Below are 20,341 nucleotides of genomic sequence, written 5' to 3' on the forward strand. Positions count from 1 at the left end.
CTTGAGGAAGCCCTTTCTACAAGGTCCATAAAATGAAACTGTGAGCTGGCAATACTATATTAAGGCCTCCATTGTTGTACTGGTAATGCAACCACAACGTGGAATGAAATGTATTTCTACTTTAGACAATGCCTAAGGACAAGAATAGTTCTAAAGAAGCCATCAGGACATATTGAGGACATATGTTGTATAAAGAGGATGAAGCCATTAAATAGCTCAGCACTGAGTGAATACCATCCCTCCTATGCATTGTAGGAAGCAGTAGTTCTCCAGGAAAAACAACATGATCATGTAATTAGAGACTGTATCACAACTCATATGCACAAGAAGGTCAAACGAAGGTTGCGTAAGCAATCTTAATTTTGGAATTTCCTTACAGGTCTAAAGCCTTGTCTCCAGTAGACAACAGTCCCGTGCTAGTTATCCCAGCAAAGCTGCAGTAAGAACCATCCCTCTTTTCCCCCACGAACAAAGTTACACTAAAATAAAGGCGCCGACTCTTGATGCTGCGTTAGATTCATCTACAGCACCACAACATTAAGTCACCTTTCTATCGCTGCAATCACAGCAACAAAAGCACCAGCAGCCCTAACATAAGCGCGTAGGCGTGGCGCCAGCCTTTGGGGCCCCGGGGCCTGGCCGGCAGGATGGGGGGCAGCAGGTCTGGCCCCCGTGCCACTGCCTTGGCCAGCCCCAGCGGGGCACCCCACCGCTGGAGAGCAGTGGCCCCGGCAGGGCAAGGGGGCTGGCGGGATCAGGACGTCTCTGGCCGGGTGGCCAGGGCCTTGGGGGGGGTCTCGGCCAACAGGCTGTTCCCCGCCAGGTCAGCCGCAAGCACAGCCCGTGCAGGCGGGTGGCTGTGGGGGTCCCTGCGTGCACCTCAGGGTCCCCCTTTGGCTGTGAGGGGCTCCCTGAAGGCAAATTGTGGAATTTGCCTTCGGGGAGCGCCTCGCAGGCACCTCTCGGCCTTAGGCAGCGGGGCACCAGCCCACCCGCCACGCAGGCCGGGGGCCAGGGCAGGGACCCGCTGCAAAGGGTCGGGACGGCGGGCGACCGGGGGGCCGTTGGGGCCAGGGCCTGGTGGGGCCGGGGGCCGGTGGGGGGGGCAGGCGGCCGGGCCCCGCCGAGGGCGGGCAGCGGCGGCGCCCGGCGGCGCCCGCAGGGGTCGCTCGCGCGGAGGCAACGGGCGCGTCGCGGGGGCCGCGGGGCCGGGCCGGGCCGGCGGGGCCGGGCGGCACGCACAAGCCCGCCGCGGGCCGCAGGCGCTCGCCGGCGGCGCATTGGCTGTAACTTGACACCGGCGCGAGAGGCCGAGCGGAGAGAGGGAGCGAGAGCGCGGCGGCGGCGGAGGAGGAGAGGCGAAGCCCCAGGGAGCGGGATGGTGACCACCTCCTCCGCCTTCCCCTCCCCTTAGCGCCGCTCCGCAGCCGCCGCCGCCGCCGCCGCCGCGCCGGGGACTCGCCTGCAGCGGGGCCGGGGCGGGCGGCGATGGGGACGGGACGGGTCCCCTGAGCGCCGGGAAGTTTCCCCGCCGCGGGCAGCCGGAGCCGAGCAGGCGGATGGAGGATGCGCTCTGCCCGGCGGGCTGTGTGACCCGGCGGCGGCGGCGAAGGGGAGGATGAAGAAGAAGCAGCAGCCCGCCGGCGGCGCTGGGGACTGCCCGGCGCCCCGGCCGCCCGCGGCCCCGCCGGCGGGAGGGGGCCCGGGCCAGGGCGGGGGCTGGAAGCGGCGGCGGCGCTTCTCGCTGCTGCCGCTGCTCTCGGTGCGCGACTACGGCTTCTGCATGGCCGCCCTGCTGCTCTTCTGCCTGGGCTCCCTCTTCTACCAGCTCAACGGCGGGCCGCCGCACTTTCTGCTGGACCTGCGGCACTATCTGGGTAAGGGCGGCGCGGCGCGGCGGCGACTTGTTGCGGCGCCTCCTCGCCCCCGCTGCGGGGCGGCTGCGGGGTGGCCGCCCGCTGCCGTGAGGGTCTCCCCGCGGTTCCTGTTTCGCTTCCCCCCCAGCCCGTTTTTTAAGAATTACTGGGCTTTCGCGGAGGCTTGCGGCGAGGGGGCTCCGGCTTCCCCGTCCGCACGTTTCCGCGGTGCCAGGGGGAGCCGGAGGCGGCCCGGGCTCAGTCGGGCATCGGCAGCCCGCGGGAGCGGGGAGGCCGCGCTGGGGGGGACCGTGCCCCGGGGAGAGGGGTGGTGGGAGCGAGTCTCCTCAGGAGTTAATTCTGGCGTAAGGTAGAGTTCCCTTCAGGCTCTCCCTTAAATCCGAAACAGATTTATGGCCAGGGATGTCTCTTTGTTTGCCTGCTGATCGTACGCGGAGCTCGGTTTACGAGTTGCGTCTTGCTGTCAGTCCAGGTCTGAGTTTGGAAGTCAAGGCGAAAGCTGCGCTTACTGCCCGCAGGTTACAAAACGTGGAAGTTCAGGCATAACAAGTTGTATCTGAACTTCTGGACTACGTTCAAACGTGCGTAGCCGTGCTGCTGTAGGCAGTAGGAGGAAAGGGGGATTACAAATGGCACTACTGTCCTCTCTGTTCGTGACAGAAGATGCAGTTGTAAAATATATACATATCTCTATACATATAATACATATATATAACGTACTTTGTGAACAAGGTGTCCATTAATGTGCCACTGGTTTGCTTCTTGAGAGAAGTGCGTCCTAGCAGGGGCCGAGCAGCGATGCTCGAATGCTTGAGTTCACTGTGGTGCTTTGCTACAGCCTGCGTGACCTTGAGCGAGGTGCCCAGGCGGGCATCCAGAGGGAGCAGCAGGCATGTGCGGTGCTCAGTAGCTCGTGGTCCTTGTCCTCAAGTTATGGACCTCCCTAGAGGCAGTCCCACATCCACTAGGTTGCACGTGGTTTTTCTTTGTGTCTCGTTTCCACACTGGTAAACGCTATTTCCCTACTGAACAAGGAAGTGACAAAAAACAGAGTATATAAGTACCTCAGCTTGGCAGGACTAACTCAAATAGGGAACAAAAACTAAGGGTTTTTCCATACGGGAGGATTACTGCAGAACAACTTGAGTTTTTATCACTTTAGCTACTCTGTGTCATTTGCCCATGAAGACAAGCATTTAGTATTATGCACTGTAGAAGGACAATCCAGAAGAGGTGGTGTTAAGTTGCAAACTAAAATGCAGTATTTGAAGAAAAATAAGCTGAAAACCCAAGTCTGTGTGTATTTTATGAACATTTTGGGAATATGACTCTGTGTGTGTGTGTGTGTGTGTGTGTGTGTGTGTGTGTATGTGTTGCTTTTCTTTAAAGGAAAACAATCCTATGTCTTCAGCTAATTGATGAGATAGTATGGAGAAGACAGAGCCGGGTTGTTCCGAGAGATGCATAGCAATACGACAAGAGGCAAGAGACACAAGCAAAAAGGGAAATTCCAATGAGATATTAGGGAAAAAAAATTCAACATGAGGATGGTTAAACATTGGAATAGGCTGCTCAGAGAGGTTTGAATATCCTTGCAGATATTCAGAACTCAGCTGGACAAGGTCCTCTGCAACCCGATTTAATTTGTCTCTGCTTTGTGGGGGGCTTTCAGAATTCTTTGATTCTAGTGTAGATGGAGAAAAACGTATATGAAAATTCTAGTGAGAACAGGAGAAAAAGAAACTCTTCGAATATTGCTTCCCAAAAACAACAGTGTATTGCATTTTTGGCTTCTATTTTACTGACTTATTTTTCTCTTCCTTTCATGTTACAATTATGAAGAAATTCCTCTGTTGAAGAGAACATTGACAAATTTTCCACTGAGGTGGAAGTAGGTTTTGCTTACAATTGATTGACTTTTTAACTGGGTCAAGCACGTATCTCTCTTTTCTAAAAGCAAGGTTGATGCCAATTTTTTATTTTTAATTTTCATCAAGGATGGATGTTGCTTGGCTAATCTAGGAATAGAGTCTGAGAAATACTGGCTTACATAGCTTCCCAGTTTGTGGTCTTTTGACTGCTTTTGAGGGATCCTGGAAATAAACTAGGATCTACTGTTTTAACACTAGTAGCCAGTAATTGTCTCTCTGCTGGAAATCTTGTGAGGCCTGCAAATCAAACACCTGGAAAGCCACTGGATCTAGGTGATTGGGTCACCAATTGGATCATTTGGATTGGATCATTTTTGTGAGGTGCTCAGCAAGTTCAGCAGAGCCTTACTGTATGCGTCTAAACGTCATGAGCTCATGAGGAAGGAGTGCCATATTCTTTGAAAATGGATTCTGAACACCGGCATCCCTCAGTAGATAGAGATCTATTAATATGCACCCATTAAAGAACTTCTGCACTTTGCATACCAGTTAGTATAGGAGTTTCCTCTTTGTGCCTGGGTCACCTGGGATGCTGAGAAGGCAAGGACTTGTCTAACATCCTGCAACAGGCTGGTGGCTGAGTGGGAAGCAGAGTCCTTGTGGCTCAAGTCCAAGTTGTGTGATCTCCCCAGTGAGCAACCTGTGCTGCTACCTCTACAAACGAATGGAACATATTTTGCCTCACTGCAGTGGTACATATTTGTATGTTACTTTCTAAAAGTTATTTTACACTTTCTTGGTGTACAGGATCACTTGGACTGTCAAAGGTGATCCATATGGTTGACACTGTTAAAGAGTTTTTGTACGAAGTGCAGGTTTTGCGAGAATGGTGGCATATTCTGTGGGCTATCCAGCCGGCAAGGTTTGCAAATGGTACCCCTGTAAACATCTCATTTTAAAAGTGAATTAAAGTGATCTAAACCTGAAAGAGTTTTCATGTTTGCATTAGAATGAATGGTCACAGTTGGTTACTTAAGCACCTGAACAGCTATGTAACCAAGTAGTCTCACTCTCTTCCAGGGAACTAACACAAGTGTTTGGAGGAGTAGGTATTGGGCATCCTATACTGCTAATGACCGAAGCCCTACATATGTGAATGTGTGTTTTATCTGACAGATTGACAAGTCAAGTTTCATGATATTAAAAAATATTAAACATTTTTTCCCCTGAAGCCACAGATCCAGTGAACAGGCAGCTCTTTCCTTCCAGCCATTCCAAGCCACAATTTATGGTGTGAAAATTTAAATCCCCAAACAGAAGGAAACAGTTAGTTTGCAAATCATGGTTCCAGTGTGTGATTTTTGCAGCCACCCTTTGCATTTAAAGCTACAAGAACCAAAAAAAGAACAGATCAAAGGTAAAATTGATTTCTCTGTTTAATTACTTTGCAGCCTTCATGAGGTGGGGGGTCTTCTTGTCTGGCTTTATTTTTATTTGCATTCAAGTTTCATTGCATTGTTCATGGTTAGTTATGTTACTCTGAAGGGAATACTTGGATGTTTTTACCTCAGAACTTGAAAGAATGTTCGTAAGTAACAACACCAAAACTTCAATAGAAATCAGGAGAGAAATCACATCTGCATCAGGCGGGTGGGTGCATAAAAAAATGTAGGCAGTGAGAAAGCAATGGAGTTGAATAGCTTTCATTTTGTTCTTAGACCTGCATCACACACTGTGGAGGAGGAGGAATAAGTTTATTTTCAAAGGAATTAACAGTGAAGATTTGCTAGTTAAAGCAAATCTTTTTTTGCTTTGCCTAAAACTTTTCTTTTTGAAGGGGAACAAAGATGACTGTATTTTCAGAATATTTAGATTATTAGTAATTTTTTTTTTCCTGGACCAGCTTCTGTGGTTTCTTGTCCATGAATCTCTTGTTTTGTCCCGTTGCCACACAGATTGGGGAGAATCTTTTGGAAAAAAGTTGTGGCAGCTTGCAGGAGAAGAAGTACCTACATGCAGTATTTCCCCTTTTCCATTGCCATCTTTTCCCTTTTGCAAAATAGGAGTATGGGAAGAGAAATGGGAGGAGTTCAGTAGATACGAGACTGTGCTAAGCATTGTGTTTTATCCTGTACTGACTTCAAGTTCATATTAGTTCAGTGGAAAGGTCTGTGGAAAGCCGTTGGTTTCTGCTGTCCATTCTGGCTATGGTTCACAAGAACGTGGCTCAAAATCTGCACTGTTGTAATGCCTTTAGGATAGTTCTAGAGCACTGGTTTTCAGTGTGTAATCCTTGGGGTCATGGGCATTTGTGGGTTATGTCTAAAGAATCTGTGAAAACTAGTAAAATAAGCCTGTTTCCAGTAGGCTTAAATTTGCTATATGGGAGTGCATACCAGTCCTGGACAATCTATGGGGTCCAAAAAATAAGAAAGTTTAAGATTTGCCAATTTTCAGTAATAAACTGGAGAATTGGGACTTACACAACATCTATGAGGTTTTACTTGCTAATTCTGCCAAGGTGGTACTGGCACCCTAATCAAAAATCAACTTCAACAGTTGAAGGAAGTGAGAAAGATCTCCTATAAGATGTATAAGACAGAACTCATGAATCTTGTCCAGTCCTGTGGGTTTAGGGGAGGGCACCAGCGACTCCATTCCCCTGAGACTGCTGTATTTTTAAGTTACCTTTTTTTTCCCTGCTTTAGCTTATGAAATATACCTGCTTCAAAATACGGAAATGAGTATTTCCAAGGGTTGGTAGCAACCCTCTAATAGCCAATAAAAAATAAATCTTTTGATCTTCAGTATTTGCAGTGCAAACTTTTTTGTGGCATTGTTCATGTCAATTAAGCCATTTCCCTGTTGAACTCCCCAGGAGATGGCCAACAAGTACGCAGCTGATGTCAAGGGTTTGATTGCTTGTGGAAGCTGCCTGTCCTGTGCACTTCCTGATGTGAGACAAAAGCCTGAAGTGACTGGTTGTGCTCTAAATTGCTCCCTAGACTCACTCTTCATTTCATTGGAAGCTCTTGAGTAGTTTGGCCAGGAGATGTACTCAGTAGGCTGAAAGTTGTCACAACAACAGTTACGTTTATCTTGGGCACATGAGGGAATATAACCATAATTTTGTCAAATGGAAGAAGGAGAAAGAAATTTTGGTTGAATTTTTAGAGATGCTGTAACAAAACTCTTCAAAATATTTTAAACTAAACCCAAGCAAATTTTTTTTTTTTTGAGGTAGGATGAATTTGCTTTATTACAGTAGGGTTTTTTTCTGAAGTGTCTTTCTCTTTCCTGTTATCATCTTAAAAGAGGAGCAGAAAGGGAAAACCAACTATCCAAGGGAAACAATAAAAGTGACTGACAGTGTGTGGTATGCTTTTATGCCTGAACTATAGGAGGGGAAAAAAACAGCAACTTTTTTTTTTTTGCTTTTCTTGTAATATTGCATTTATATTGAAAAGGATGGAAAGTGCAGCAAGTTTTTTTAAACAATAAAAGCACCTAGAATGCTTCATCATAGGTAAATAGTGTGCTGCTTTATTCTGGCCAAAGGTAGCATGGCCAGAAAGAGTTGTCACATCCAGTTTTGTTCTGCACGTGGATCCTGAATATGATTTTTTACAAACTTTCCATCTTTGAAGGCCCTTCAGGTGTGTGTGAAACAGAGTCTGGTCTAAGGATGTTTAATATACAGTATTACACAGTATCTATTTCTTAAAGGAGTATGTACCAAGGCTCTGGTTACCTTCTTACTGGCTTTTTTTCCCCTTCATTTTCAAGAATTTGTAGTATTCTCAAAATAGTTCTTCAGTACTTTAAAGTATTTTGATTTTTGGTTGGCTTGTCAGTGGATTGTTTAAGAATACATTGCACTCAAGATTTACTACATTTTTAAATTCATTAACATTGCAGGGAACTGAAAGTTCAGTTGAGAAGCTTTTCTTTACAGCCTTGAAAAGAGATAGTCTGAATCAAAATGACAAGTCTGTAGCTATATCTTTCTTAATTGACTTTTCTGTCCTCTTTTGACTACCTTGTTTTGGTATTGAAAATGTGCTAGGTATTTTCTTTTGAAGTAGGATGTGTTTGGAGCCTAACCTACCTTACCAAGCTGTCAGATTTTAAATGAGCTTGTCTGGAAAACAAAAAAGTGTAGCTCATCTCAAAGAGACTTTCCTGAAAAGCCTGCATGACTTGCTTATCATTCACAAATTGTCCAGTTGTAAGAGTAACCATGCTCTACCTATTGCAGCATGCTGTCAAAGGAAACCTCAAGGAGAAACGGAATGCCTCTGTTTTTATGACTGACTCAAGGCTTTTCCTTTCAGAAAGGCTCGTTACTGGACTACGCTATCCTCACTGGCCCTGTAACACCATATACGGTGAAGTGATAACAGAAAATATTTAAGACTGCGTGAATGTGTCTTGATGACATTCTAAATATATTTGGAAAATTGGACAGTATTTATTCAGGGATCTATTGTCTGCTTTTGAAACCAAACTCCAGCTTAGGTATCAGGCACTGTATATGTGCACCTATGTACATTTTTCTGTGTTTCATATTGTTGACTTTATCTGTGACTTTGAAGGGATTAATTCACTTTCCAACATGAGGGAGTATTATTATAGCTTTTCCAAAATTGTGCTTGGTTTTATATTAGTATCGGATTATATGGTAGGGTGGTATATGCACCTGTAAGAGGAACAGTCTACTGGTTAAATGGGATGCTACACTTGGACTTGGGGAAATGAGGGAGGCTTCAGTTCCCTGCTCTGACAGAGCTCGGGTGACTTGGAAGTTGTGTGTTATTTCTCTCTTCATTTAATACTCTTTTGCCCGAAGGACATTTTGAAGATAAATATGTAGTAGAGAATGATATTCTCAGATTTTAAAGTGATGATAGCCATAGAAATACTTAAAGGAAAAAGATATTAGTGATAAATCCTCTTGTCACTGAGGGATTTTGACCGTATCAAAAGAGATGAGGCAGACAGTGAGTGTTAGAGTGGAGCTGCTGTGTAGGCTGAGGCAAAGTCAGCGCTCCTGCTACTTCACTTTTCTTTTAAAGCTATCGCTAGAGTTCGTTAACTCTGTGGTCTCTGTGCAGTTCTACTTCAGAAGTTACTGCTATAACTGAGCTCCAGAGTCTGATCAAAGGGCATCAGTTTCTAACAGGTTTGCATATATGTTCTCATATCGAAGATTTCAATACAGGAGAATGTAAGCGGGTCACTTACTTCTTGTTTCTAGTGGCACTGCTTAGACTGCATTTGCAAAAACAGGTGAAAAATACAATTTCTTGAAGTCTCTTTCACCTCAAGTGAATGGGGCAAGCACTTCAGGCTCTGTCAGAGAATATTCAGCCAAAACAAATTCTGGCTGTCACAGGAGAAGAAGTGATTGATGGACTTGTTCTCATATTTTCATATGAAATTAGGCAGGAGGAAAATTGCTTTAACTTAGGGCTTGACAAAGAACAATAAGTGTTAAAGGTGGCCAGAAAGGGAAGCTTGCCAGCATAAGTAACTCATACAGAAGTTTCAACACACAAAACCCTATGGGGAAAATAAAACCTGTCTCATTTCTTTTTTTTAACTCCAGTAAATGATCTGAGATTCCTCCTGTGCTACCTGTGCTAGCTCTGTTGCACTGATTCCTGATAAAAATAACACTTTATTTTGAAATTCATAGCTCATGACTGTGAATTCCAGAATCAGTCGTGAGAGTTAAGTGGAAGAAAGGACATCAGTTTTTCATTTGTTATTTAAATATGTCTCCATTGTCAAAATTTGTATAACATATGATGAAGATAAAATGGAGCGACTTGATTTTGGGTGGAAAAACTCTGTAACAGATCAAATAAAACAAGATCCAAAGACAGAAAAGCTTGAAAGAGGAAAAAAACACAACTGGGTTAAAAGAAAGTGAACAACTCATTTATTTTTCCTATCTATTACACTTTTCTGGTATTCTGTTCTCCCTCTTGTTTCCATCTGGGACTTGGTTCTTTCTCTCTTCTTGTGATCCCATTGTTAATCACAAGAGAGGGTTTCTAATCACTTTCATGTCAAACGAGAAACTGGGAGTACTGAAATCTCTTGAGTGCTTTTTGAGAGATATTCACCCCAGGTCTTCAGACTTAAAGTTTTGGCACTTAAGAACCCCAAAGAAGGACTCTGTATTTCTTATCTTATCATTCTTATCTATGTTAATGTCTTACTCCTGTGACCCCAAGAATGCCAGTGGATATTTTGATCTAGTAGCTGTTCCTCTATGCAAAGATAATTTTGCAGATGAGTTGTAAGAGTTTACTACTTCATTTTGGACTGGGGAAAAAAGTCTATTTATAGGTTTTTTGGAAGTTCTGACTTTGCACCTGCTGATGACCCCCTGCGAGTGCTGTTTTGTATTGCAGCATGGTGTGTATCTCCACTTTTATGAAGTACAGCCAGATGAGTGAATAGCTGTGCTGTATGTTTGTGTGGGTTTGTATGAACACACTTAAGAAAATAAACTACCACACTGTTATTCAGGATAGATAATTTTTAAGGACCAGTTCTAATTTTATTGTCTACAATGCAGTTCTAATTTACAGCTGGTTCTAATTTTATGGCTTTTACTGAAAAATTGGGAGGGTGGGGGGAGGGGAGAGGGGAGGTTCCCTCCAGCCCCCAGTTTTGTATTATTTTWCTTTGGAAGTAAAGATGAAGAGCCAGGAATTACAAGGGTCAAGAGTAAATGGTCATTCTTACGACAGGGGCAAGAAAGAGCTGAGAATCCCTTAGAAATTAATGAGAATTAAGTGCCTCTTTGGATTTTGGTGTAAGGCTGAGACTTGTATCCAAAAGTTCATATACTCAGCAAGGTATCTGCTCTAAGCTGGTTATCTAGGTTTCCCCTCTTCTCAATGAGGAGAGAGAGCCGCCCCACTTCATTACGACTAATGATAGATGTCTAATGCAAGTAGGATCAATCTTTTTCAGAGATGCCAATTGTCTGTTGCCTGTTGCCATTAACTTGAAAGGGAGCACAGGGCTTGAGTACCCTGCTGCTGCCTTAACCTCTGCCTTCTTCCCCTGGCCACTGGAGTTGCTTGTTCATAAGACCTGATCTGACCAGTGCAGCAATGACTCAGAAGCAGAAGCTAAAATCTTTATTTTTTTTTTTAATATATATATATATTTTTAACTTTCAAGAGAAAGCTGTGGAAAATGTTGACGCATGACTTTTCATCAAGGAAAATTTCCCCAACATTATTGGTGAGCAGGCAAGTAGATTTTCAAACATAACTTATGTTTATATAATGAGGCATTTGTTTTTCTTTGTTTCAGAATCTGGGTTAGAGGATGTTTTGAGAATGGAGGGGTGGATAGGAAGTGGAGAGCAATTATTTGACTGAAATTTATTTTACCCCCTTGCCCTTTAGAGCTGCAGTGGGGGGAGCAGACCCTGTTGTGTGAAAAATAGATGTGTGTGGTTTTGTAAGAGTGAAAGCACAATGATTCAGTTTATACTATGGTTTCTTAGTACTAATGCTTTAGAAATAGACATTTGCGTGTTTGCCAGAGTTTTCCTCTTATCACACTTAATGCTCAGGGTAGAAGTCGTCATGAGACTGGGATGGAGATTTTGGAGCCCTTGGGGGTTTGAGTAAAGAAGCAGTGCAACTTGGCTATACCGAAGAAGTATGTTTCAGTGCCCCTGAGGGTGTTCATTTTAAAAACCTCTACTGATTAAGTGGATGGTTGGTTCAGTTCAGTATAGCTGTTCCAGAGAGGATGCCAACATAACCTTGTACTTGTACAACAGGGTCACCAAACTGCTAAGAAATGGTAAATCTTTGAGAATAGAGGACAGCAGCCAGATCAAAAGCTACTAATCAAAGGGATTTGACTCATGGTTTCCAATTTTTTCTCAGTTTGGAAATCACTGAGCATCTTTCAGGGCAGCGGCGCTCCTTATCTAATGAATTTAAAGCTTCTAACAGTTGGCTTGGTATTCTTGATTTTTTTTTTTTTTGGTCAAACTGTAATAGTTCATAGACCACTGTCCAAAGGAGGAATTAGGCATCAGTAAGAGTCAAAAGCAAAATGCAACAGCAAAATATGAAAGGGATGATTTTCAAAAAAACCCCTAAAAAACTAAAAGATAAGACAGACCTGCAAAAGACTGCAAGTCTTTTATATGGCTTTCCTATCCACAGAAGTTTTTTTCTATTGCCAGCAAGTATTTCTTCACTGTTTTTGTTTTAACTTCTGTATATCTTTTTGTTTTACTGTGAAATGAGGAAGATAGCCACAGAAGTGTCCCAAATCTTAGGACATTTCAATAGCAAGTAAGAGGGTTTTTCATAACTTTTTTCATAAGCCAAGGTACATAAAATACCATTTGGGTTGATTTTTTTGCTAGCTTGAAGTTTAACAATAGATATTTCTGAAATACATGTGAGAAATTTGGTATGAGTTGAGTAAGTAAATATTTCATAGCTTTTGCCTAAGTACATTTTTTTTAAGCTTTATGAAGCAGACTAGTAAATTTGTAAAGCATCTGTGAAATGAAGTGTCTTTTAGGTGTTTGATACGTGTTTCCTTTCCTGCCAAGTTCTGTCCTTTCACCTTGACAGGTGATGATAGACCTCTTCTGTACAAATCTGATGAGATTACATATAGAAATTGCATTTGGGTTGGGCAATATTGTACCAAGAAGAGACTGTTAAATGGGGAAGAACTGGTGGGGGGAGGAAGGGGCAGAGAGGTGTCTTTACGATCAGAAGCAGTTATTTGACATTGAAACTGCGTATGGGTCGTGTATAAGGCCCTGTCTCATTCTTTCAAACTCTGAGCACTTCCCTGAAGGGCTCAGATTAGGATCTCCCTCTGCTGCCTGAGGTTCCCTCTGTAGTCAGCAGAGAGAGGCAGGGGTATCTCCAAAGAGCAATTCAGGCCGCCCATGTCTTTATGACAGCTAAGCCCCTGCCTTGTGCACAGAGAAATGCTTCAAGTTTGGTGGGAAGAATCTGGGTCATCATGGTATTTATTCCTAAAAGCATTGGTAGATAACCAGTGGAAGGCTTTCAAAGAGAAGGAGGACGAGGCAGAGGAGAGCAGGAGTTACACTGGCAAGATTTTTAGATTGATAGGTCATTTTTAGATTGATAGGTCGTTTTTAGATTGATAGGTCACTTCATGTCAGTTGGTCATTGAAAACTCAGTGCTTAGGATGCCTAAAAATAAGACTGCATAAAGCACTGGAAAAGTAGGCCAAAGGGAATATCTATCACCACTCATTGGGTGGATTTGATGACCTAATATGTTTATTTCTCCCTAAGTTTTGCAGTTCCCTGAAAAGGGTGTGCAACAACAGTTTTATATATTCCAAAACATTGCAGCAAATATTGTAAGGCAAAGGCTGTGAAATTGTGACTTCTCAGATCCTTTCATATCTGCAGCTAATTGTTCTTTTTTAGCAGAACTCTCCATAGAAATGTATAGGGTTTTTTGTGTTGCATGTTGGGCGATATCACAATAAGTAAATTATGGTGAATAATAAAATAGCAGCAGCTAAACCCTACCACTTGTGTTTGTTTTTTTTCTTTTTTAATTTTAGTTGTGTTGTTTTGCTCATCACTGCATCTGCACAATAGGCAAGAGGGAGATAGCTGTATATATGAGTAATTAATGGTAGCAAATGTATTAGTTATCATTAGGAACACGTATGGAAGCAGGAGAGACTGAGAGTTAGCCAAAATCTGAGCATGTGCTGCTGCTTATTCGCTGAGGAAGCATCAAAACCAGAGGCAGTTTGGGAGGAAAGAGAAGGTCAATGTTTTACTAAAATCAAGTAGTTGCACTAGATGCACATCCCATGATTGCTGAATAGTTCCCAACAATGTAATCTTCTGACAAAACTGTAGGGTTTTCAGCCACCTTCTGGACAAGGGAGCATGATTTGAGAATGTGAGAGGGAACTCCTTTGCAAAGTAGGTGGTTATTAAGAGGTCTTTTTCAGCCAAGTCTATGTCTGTGCATGTAGGAGGGAGAGAGGAATCCAAGTAAATATTAGGTACTTGCATAGTGCCTTTCTGTTGCTGATTCTTAAATCATTTTTGAGCTGATGGAAGTTCATGTTAGGAACTGGATAATATTACCACCTCTTTGCATGTAAATAGCCATTTGCGAAAGTTTAATATGGTAAAAGTTGAAGTATTAACTGCCTCTTTTTCTAACTGCAAGCTCTGTAAATTGCCTCACTAATAATGAACAAAATTAATCACTTTCTTTCATTCCTTTGGGAATATTTTTCTGTCGAGTCAGTAAAATTCAACATGAGTTAATCTTCTAATAAACAGCCTGTTCTCTTAACCCTGGTGTGTTTTCTCCTCTCTAATTTTGAATCTGATACTTGTCTCTCTAATCAATGAGGCAAACTTTGGCAATGCTCTAGGATTCTTTATAGCTCAGCAGTGGTCTGTTTTCTAAACTATGCTACATGGAAACAGCTGACAGTTTCAATTTTTTCCTGGAATGTTTTGGTTATAAATGTTAAAAGCTGAAGATTTTTAAATGGCATGTAGTGTCTTTCACCTTCTGACCTCAGCTCAAATACAGCTGAGGTTGGCAGTATTTGAATCATTACTGTCTTGAGGTGTTCAGTGGCTTGCATGCAGTAAGTTCACTGTGCAAGTAGCTGTGGTACCATTGCTGGCTTGGCCACTCCACTTTTCACTTGGCTGGCCCAAGAAGCAGGCATGTCAGGCCAGAGTGTGAGCATATGCCAGCAGTGGTGGATCTAATGGTTTTTAGCTGGTAGGGATCTCAACTGGCAGGGGTGCTTTTCTCCCCGTTCCAGTGTGTTGCAGTGCTGGGCTGGGTGCTGGCATATGCGCTGTCCATGCTTAGTGCAAGAGGGAAATAAGATTCAGAAAGATTTTACTGAGGGCTGTAAAGCTCGTGGGGGGGCATGGACCCAACTGTCCCCAAGGTAAAAGCTTCCCCTGTATAGTGGGTTTGTTTGTAGTACATCTGCTTGGTAGGTAGAGGTGTTTGTTTTGTAGCTATCGTGTCAGTGATAAGTGCATTTCTTACCCAAAAAAGAAAGTTGTTTGGAATTTCCTGCTAGGTGTCATAGACCAAAAAGTCTTGCAGCTTCTGAAAAGGAGCTGCCAAGTGTCCTCCTAGCTTCCTCTTCTTTCTCCGTCACTACTGACCGAAGAGTACAACTTTCTGTTTATCTGCATACAGCAGTTTTCATCCAGTGCTTCAAAAAGGAAAGTAAATATTAACACTTTCTTATTTAAGGGACACAGAGAGGTCATGCTGCTTGCTCAGTGTCATTTGCCTGATCAATAGCGGCATCAAGAATAGAGCTGTAATTTCCTGCACTCTTTGAAGTGCAGGGATTTGACTGGAAATGCGTACAGCGTGTCTGATAAAACACTGATGCAGAGGAAAACAAAGACCCTTCTGTTTGCCTTTATCTCAGCACTTACCTGGCTCCTGTGGTTGGTGTAATCTGAGTTTGTACAATCTGTAGGGTGTGTATCTTCCCAGCCTTCCTGAGAAGTAGTGAAGTTATTCTTATTTTTCTGATGGGGCTTCTAAGGCACAAAATAGTACAGGAAAGTGTGAAACCAAGTCTACCAAACTGTGGACTAGCTTTTCACACAGCAGACCCTCCTTCCCATGTAGGTATGGAAACTTGTATTTTCCTATCTGTGAGCAGCAACTTTTTAGAGTCTTTCCTAAGCTTGTTCCTGTCAGTAGGAGAAGCCTGCTTCTGCAGAGCTGTACATCAGGCTCAAGAGTCTTAAAATAGAAGGGAGATGTGTGGGAGGGAATGATTACTGGGAGAGGAAAAAGTGGGGTGAGAAAAGGACAGGTTGCTGGGTAAATCTTTCCCTATTTAAGCTGAAAGAGCATACCTTTTAATGTATTCTCCTTAAAGTGAGTGACAGACAGAAACAGTGAGTGAGAGACAGAAATAATACTGGGGGAGCAGATAAGTGATAAATGGCATGTTAAGGAGTCTATTCCTGCTGAAAAGATAATCGGAGTATTTTTTCCTGCTTTCTGTATCTGTCACCCCTCTGCATAATTTGCTCACCAAAACCTTTACTATGGATGGGAAAAATTGTGTATGTGGCATGGGTAATGTTAAAACAGTTGCTTTATGTAGCCTATGGAGCTTAAAAGCTGTATATTCAGTTTCAGAAATGTTTCCTTAAGTTACTTATGCTCAAAATAGAAATGTTTTTAATGCAAAGGAGCTCATAATGTGAGGGAGTCAATGAGGCTTTCGTGCAAATTTTATCCATTTATGAGACCTTGTGACCATTTTTGGCTAAAACTTTACATCTGCAGATTTCCTTAATTCTGAGGTAGACAGTTGCATCGCTTGAGAAAAAAGATCAAACAGGAAAATTTGATTTCTCATACTAACAGATCATTACCATGTTTCAAGGAAAAAATAATTATGAAATTTTAAGGCAGATCAGTTAGATGGCTTATGCTGCAATTCTTCACTTTTACAGCATGATTACACTTTGGCTCACTAAGTATGAAAATTTTCTGTTTGCATGCAGATTACTCTGGATCCTAATTCAAGCTTGAAATTTCATTTCTGTAAGAAGTAAATGTGGTGATCTTGAACTAGTCCTATGTGAATATGGTTTACATCAAAGAAAGTATGAAACCCATAGTAATTCAATTTGTAGTTAAGTTCGAGTTAAAAATGATGGGATTAGCTATTCCATTGGAATATGGCCCTGGTTCAGTACATTTCCTTACTCATACTCTATAAATAACATCATAAGTAGGGTTTACACTCTTCTCTTTCTCCAAACAGCCATGCTTCACTTCTGTTATAGACTGTTTGCACTCCTGATGCCTGACCTCACACTGGTTCCTGCTCCCTGGCCAAGCTTTTACTAATCTCTATTATTTGCCATGGTGGCATGCTGGGGCGGGGCATGGTTCCTGGATTGCAGAGCCAAGGATTTTTTGTTCATGATGCAACATGACTAGATAGATATATTAGTACATAGCAATATACTGTGTTTTTGTCACATAACACAGAGGCTTGTAATACTATAAAGTTCACGCCTACAGTTTGGAAAATGTTCCTGCTCAACTTGGAAAAGAAGGTTGGAGGAAGGAATAAGGAAGAGGAAAATCATAAGCATTCTTTCTCTTCCCTTCCTTAGCTCTGATTTTGGACACTTAAAGTGATGTTAGCACTAACATAAGACTTAACATGTTCTAACTCCTGCAGCTATATTTTTTCATGAACCCCAAAGAACAGTTTATTGAATAAACAAACTTGTGAAACATTCTTTTGTGTGCTTTTGAATGTATTAAGATATCTTTGACAAAGAAATTTACTTTACTAGCTTAAAAACTCTGGAAAGTAGAGGAGTTTAGAACTGGGCAAGTGTGCAGTAGACAACTAAAAAGTCAGAGTTTGCACTAATGGTTCTTATGTGAGCTATACAAATTTCACTCTCTGTGACACAAAAGTTACATTCCTGCTGCAAATAGCAGTTCAGTTGGGCCTGATGGTTATTTTCTTTATGTAGAAATAACACAGAGTGTGTGACCAAAGTAGGTTTAGTATGCTGTCATAATATTAAATAATGAAATGTAAATTCTAAGAAATTTTAATATAATTCATTTATGCAACTCTATCTTTGGTTTATTTTATTTGGAGTTTAGGCTGTAGTGACATATTTATTTTTTATTATTATTTTTAGAAGGAAAGTCTGCTAGGTTTGTTTCTTCAATAGTAATTTTTTTCCTGCATGTTTTTGAGTATAGAGAGCAAAGCTCAGACTCTGGGTTACAGGACTTTTTACTTAATAGCAGTAAGAGGCACTCTGCTTCTGAAAAAAAAGCAGGATCAATAGCAAATGCATGTGAGTGTAGATATCTGAAAGGAGGAGTCATACTCTTGATTACCATCAGTTCAACCAAAGTGAAAAGGAATGCTACTATTCATGCACAGCATAAAGCAAAAGCACGTGTAATACATTGTTTAAACCCATGCTTTCTTCTTTGACTTGCTACTTAGAAGTCAGTATTGTTTAAAAGTTAGTTGGGAATGGACATGAAGAATTAAAACACTTGCATTGGATCTCCTTTACCAATGCAGGTCAGGTGAGAAATGGTTGATGATTGTCTGCTACCTCACTGGTAATAGATAGCTGGTATTAAGCAAGGAATGAAGTAGTTACTAATTTTTGTGTATACAAAGGGTTAAATAATGCAGTGTATAGACAAATATAGAGAATATTTGGGATCAGTTTCCTACAAAATCTTCTCAGGATGAAAATAGCTAGGTTTTCTGAGAATATGGATACCAACGTGCCTATGAAGATACTGGTTGATGCAAGGTCTGAAGTGCTATTGACAATAACTCTGATTTGTGTGGATACACTTCTCTTGGAATTCAGGAGCTTAGGCAGAAATGGGTGTGTCTTGCTCCTTAAGAAATTGTTTTATACTTTATACTTTTTTAGTATTTTCTTATGAATTATTAAACATTAGCCTAGTGTCACTGAAGACTTTCTGTAAGATCTGTACTGAATTCTTCCTAGGAGGAATAGAGACTGTCTGAGGATGGAGGGTTGGGATTAGGGAAGCCAAAACCCACCTGTGAATTGAAATCTGGTGAGGGACATCAAGGACAACAAGAAGGACTTCTACAAGAGCAAAAGGAAGGCTAGGGAAAGTGTGGGCCTGTTGCTGAATGAAGTGGGGGACGTGGTGACAAAGGGCATGAAAAAGGCCAGGGTACTCTTCTTCACCTTAGTCTTAAAATTGTTTTCAGGAATCCCAGGCAAGGAAGACTTACCCTCTGTTGAGAAGGATCGGGTTAGGGAGCATTTAAACAAACTGGGCATTTACCAGTCCATGGAACCTGATGGGATGCACCCACAGGTGCTGGCCAATGTTATGGCAAGGCCACTTTCAATTAACTTGGAAAGTTCATGGTGATTAGGGGAGGTTCCTGAGGGCTGGAAGAAAGCAATTGTCGCTCCTATCTTCAAGACGGGCAAGAGGGAGGATCTGGGAAACTGCAGGCCTGTCAGCCTCACCCCACAATCCCTAGATTGGAGCAAATAAGCTGGGAAAACATTTCCAAACATTTGAAGGACAGAAAGGTGATTAGGAGTGGTCAGCATGGATTTACAAAGGGGAATCATCCCCAACAAACCTAATAGCCCTCTATAATGAGATGCCTGGCTCGGTGAATGAGGGGAGAACAGTACAGGTTGTTTATTTCTACTTCAGCAAGACTCAGTGCTGTCTCTCGTAACATCCTCATAGACAAACTGATGAAGTACAGACTAGACAAGTAGTCAGTGAAGTTGATTGGAAACTGGCTGAACCAGTCCTGGTGAGACCATATCTGGAGCACTGTGTCCAGTTTTGGGCTCCCCAATACAAGAGAGACATGGGCATAATGGAACAAGTCCAGCAAATGGCCATGAAGGTGATTAAGAGACTGGAGCATCTATTATAGGAGGAGAGGTTGAAAGAGCTGGGACTCTTCAGTCCCAGCTCAGGGGGAGACTGTTATCAGTGTGTATAGATACCTGATGGGAGGGTGTAAAGAGGACAGGGCCAGACTCTTAGTGGTGCCCACCGACAGGACAAGAAGCAATGGGTGCAAACTGAAATACAAGAAATTCCATTTAAAAGTGAGAATTTTTTTTTTTACTGCATCGGTGGTTGAACACTGGAACAGGTTGCCCAGAGATATTCAAAACCCAGCCCTGTGCAACCTGCTCTAACTGACCCTGCTCTGAGCAGGAGGGTCAGTGTACACTATCTCCAGAGGTCCCTTCCCACTTTAACGATTCTGTGTTTACTTGATGGAGACTGCATGTTTGGCCTTTCAGAAATTTAGTTAGGAGTAGGAGTGAATAGTTGGCATTAGGGTGAAGTGCAGAGAAGATGTTTCCTCTCTGATGCTAGGAAATGAAAAGGCCTAGAAAAGCATTTTTCATACTACTTTCTGTGTTTAGCCATAGATGAGATTATGAAATACAAACGTCCTTTGAAAGCCATGAGAGTCAAGTCCATGCAGCCAGTTTTTCACTATTTGTCATACTGTACTTTGAAAATATGTGGAACTGTTGTTTAAACTCTAATGTGTGCATGGCTGAAGATAGATGTGAATTATCATGTTCCTGGTTAGTGGCAGATCCAGGAACAGAACCTGGGTCCTAGAATCAGTCTCAGTCTAAAGGAGATTGGTATGTCAAAATTGCATTTGTCACATTCATAAATCACTTCTATGACTGGGATTTGTTTTCAGCACTATTCTGTGAAGTGATTTATTCAATATGGAAGGTGGGAGGACATAATTCTCATGTTGCTAAGGGGAGGATGGAGCAAACCTCTGACTGGTTAACTTTGGACACCTTGAATCTTAATCACCACATTCTTTCAAGCTGGAAGGTGGAATATATCGCTACAAACTTTTCTTGGTCATGGAGTTCCTTGCACACATTTCTTTTGGTAGCTCTGTGAAATGTATCCATCTTCCTACATTCTCAAAGAAAGATATAGCTAGTGATTAGTGAG

The 20,341-nt window shown here is 42.5% G+C and overlaps 1 protein-coding gene across 1 annotated transcript in view; it reads left to right on the top strand.

The window, feature by feature from the left end:
- Window positions 1-1,618: 1,618 nt before the first annotated feature.
- UST (uronyl 2-sulfotransferase) overlaps window positions 1,619-20,341 on the top strand; it is a 174,515-nt gene continuing 155,792 nt past the window's right edge. The window contains exon 1 of the mRNA XM_026083852.1: window positions 1,619-1,877. Coding sequence (XP_025939637.1) covers window positions 1,619-1,877 — 259 coding nt within the window. The remainder of the gene's footprint in view (window positions 1,878-20,341) is intronic.

This window comes from Apteryx rowi, unplaced genomic scaffold (assembly GCF_003343035.1).
Source record: "Apteryx rowi isolate R43461 unplaced genomic scaffold, aptRow1 scaffold_118, whole genome shotgun sequence".
Classification (NCBI taxonomy): domain Eukaryota; kingdom Metazoa; phylum Chordata; class Aves; order Apterygiformes; family Apterygidae; genus Apteryx; species Apteryx rowi.